At 40.4% G+C, this 1,690-nt stretch overlaps 1 protein-coding gene across 1 annotated transcript; it reads left to right on the top strand.

The window, feature by feature from the left end:
• The first annotated feature begins 292 nt into the window (after positions 1–292).
• LOC143930002 (olfactory receptor 1J21-like) lies at positions 293–1,291 on the top strand. Its single transcript, XM_077453910.1, has one exon. It carries the CDS (start codon positions 296–298, stop codon positions 1,238–1,240), a length of 945 nt encoding a protein of 314 aa, XP_077310036.1. The 5' UTR covers positions 293–295; the 3' UTR covers positions 1,241–1,291.
• The last annotated feature ends 399 nt before the right edge of the window (positions 1,292–1,690 follow it).

Below are 1,690 nucleotides of genomic sequence, written 5' to 3'. Positions count from 1 at the left end.
AAAAAAGATTAGAATTATGCCGAGGCCGTGCCCGAAGCATGGCGAGCGAACCAAGCTCGTGAGAGGCGCTGTGTTGGAATGTATATGACGGCGTCACGCATGCGCACTCCAGCGGGTAGCAAAATGTGATGGGTAGCCGAATGTAAAGTGACAACGGTTCACAAAAAAGCTTTGGCCATGCATCTCTTTTAATGGTTAGTATGTAAATGGAAAGCATATTTTATGGAAATAATCTTTTTCATGTTAGTTGCATTTTAAATGTCACAACTATATATTTTTTTACCATTCAAGGAAGATGGAGGAATGCCATAACAGTACAGAAAATAAGTTCTACATTTCAGCATTTTCCTTCCCTCAAACTGGACAATGTCTCCTTTTCACTGCAGTTCTATTGATGTATCTGATGACTATTCTTGGAAACACGACCATTGCTGTATTGGTGGGTTTGGCTCCCCAGCTCCATACTCCAATGTATTTCTTCTTGAGTAATCTTGCTACTAGCGATGTTATATATGTTTCAGTTACTCTTCCAAAACTGCTCTCCATACACCTAACACATGACCATCGGATGTCTTTCTCTGCCTGTATGACTCAGGTGTACTTCTTCTCATTGTCAGCTGGTTGTGATGTATTCCTACTGACCTCCATGTCCTATGATCGATATATGGCAATCTGTAAGCCGTTACAATATTCCTTACTTATGAGTAAAGATGTATGCCTTTCATTGGCTCTAACCCCTTGGCTCATATCAATAACTAATGCAACAGTTATTGTGTTAGCCACATCTCTGTTGTCCTTCTGTCTCCCACAAAATGTTGACCATTTCTTTTGTGATCAGAAATCACTATATGCAATAACCACTAGTGATGTTACAAGCAGATCCATACTTATGTTATGTCAGGATGCACTGTTGGTATCTGTCCCTTTTTTGCTTATTATGACCTCCTATGTATTTATCATCTCCACCATACTAAAAATTAAATCCTCTGAGGGCCGACTGAAAGCTTATTCCAGTTGCACCTCCCACCTCACCACAGTAATATTATTCTATGCTCCAATCATTATAATTTATGGTAAACCAGATTCTGAAGGCTCTAAGGAACTGGACAAACTGCTGACCTTGCTTTATACAGCTGTGGTCCCAATGCTCAACCCATTTGTCTACTCTTTGAGGAACAAAGATATTTTTAATGCTATCAAAAATATAAAAAAGAAATGGAACATGATTTACATTAAATAAATATTTGCCAGATCCTGTAACTAATTTATTGTATGGGAGTCATGCGCACAAAGGGCCAGAGTATTTAAATATTTAATTCCACTTCCACTCCTGCTCGGAGTGCAAAAGGTACTGTCTGAGCTTTGAAGAACCTTAGGCTGAGTGTTGGGTTTCAGCTTGAGTCTCACACAGTCATGCTTTATTTTCCCCAACTGGTCATCAAAGATCTTTGAGAACCACTGCTTCAGGGCCACCACCCATCCCTCATTATCTCCTAATGGAATTGTAATGGTGTTACATGGGTTTATGGCGATGTCTGGCATACCAAAGTGAGCAATCCAGTCTCTCCCAAAGAGAGGGGGTCCCCCATTTTCTAGGATATATAATGGCAGTCTCTTTGTCTAACCCTTGTACAATACCTGTACTTTCGCATAACCCAGTGGGCGCAGTATCTGTTCTGAGTATGTCTGC

This window comes from Lithobates pipiens, unplaced genomic scaffold (assembly GCF_037356315.1).
Source record: "Lithobates pipiens isolate NorthernLeopardFrog02 unplaced genomic scaffold, aLitPip1_a1.2 Scaffold_25, whole genome shotgun sequence".
NCBI lineage: Eukaryota > Metazoa > Chordata > Amphibia > Anura > Ranidae > Lithobates > Lithobates pipiens.
This window is presented reverse-complemented; position numbering and strand designations above follow the sequence as displayed.

Bases quoted from the DNA above. Each gene is read 5' to 3' on its own strand.
- LOC143930002 (XM_077453910.1), top strand. From the start codon at position 296: ATGGAGGAATGCCATAACAGTACAGAAAATAAGTTCTACATTTCAGCA.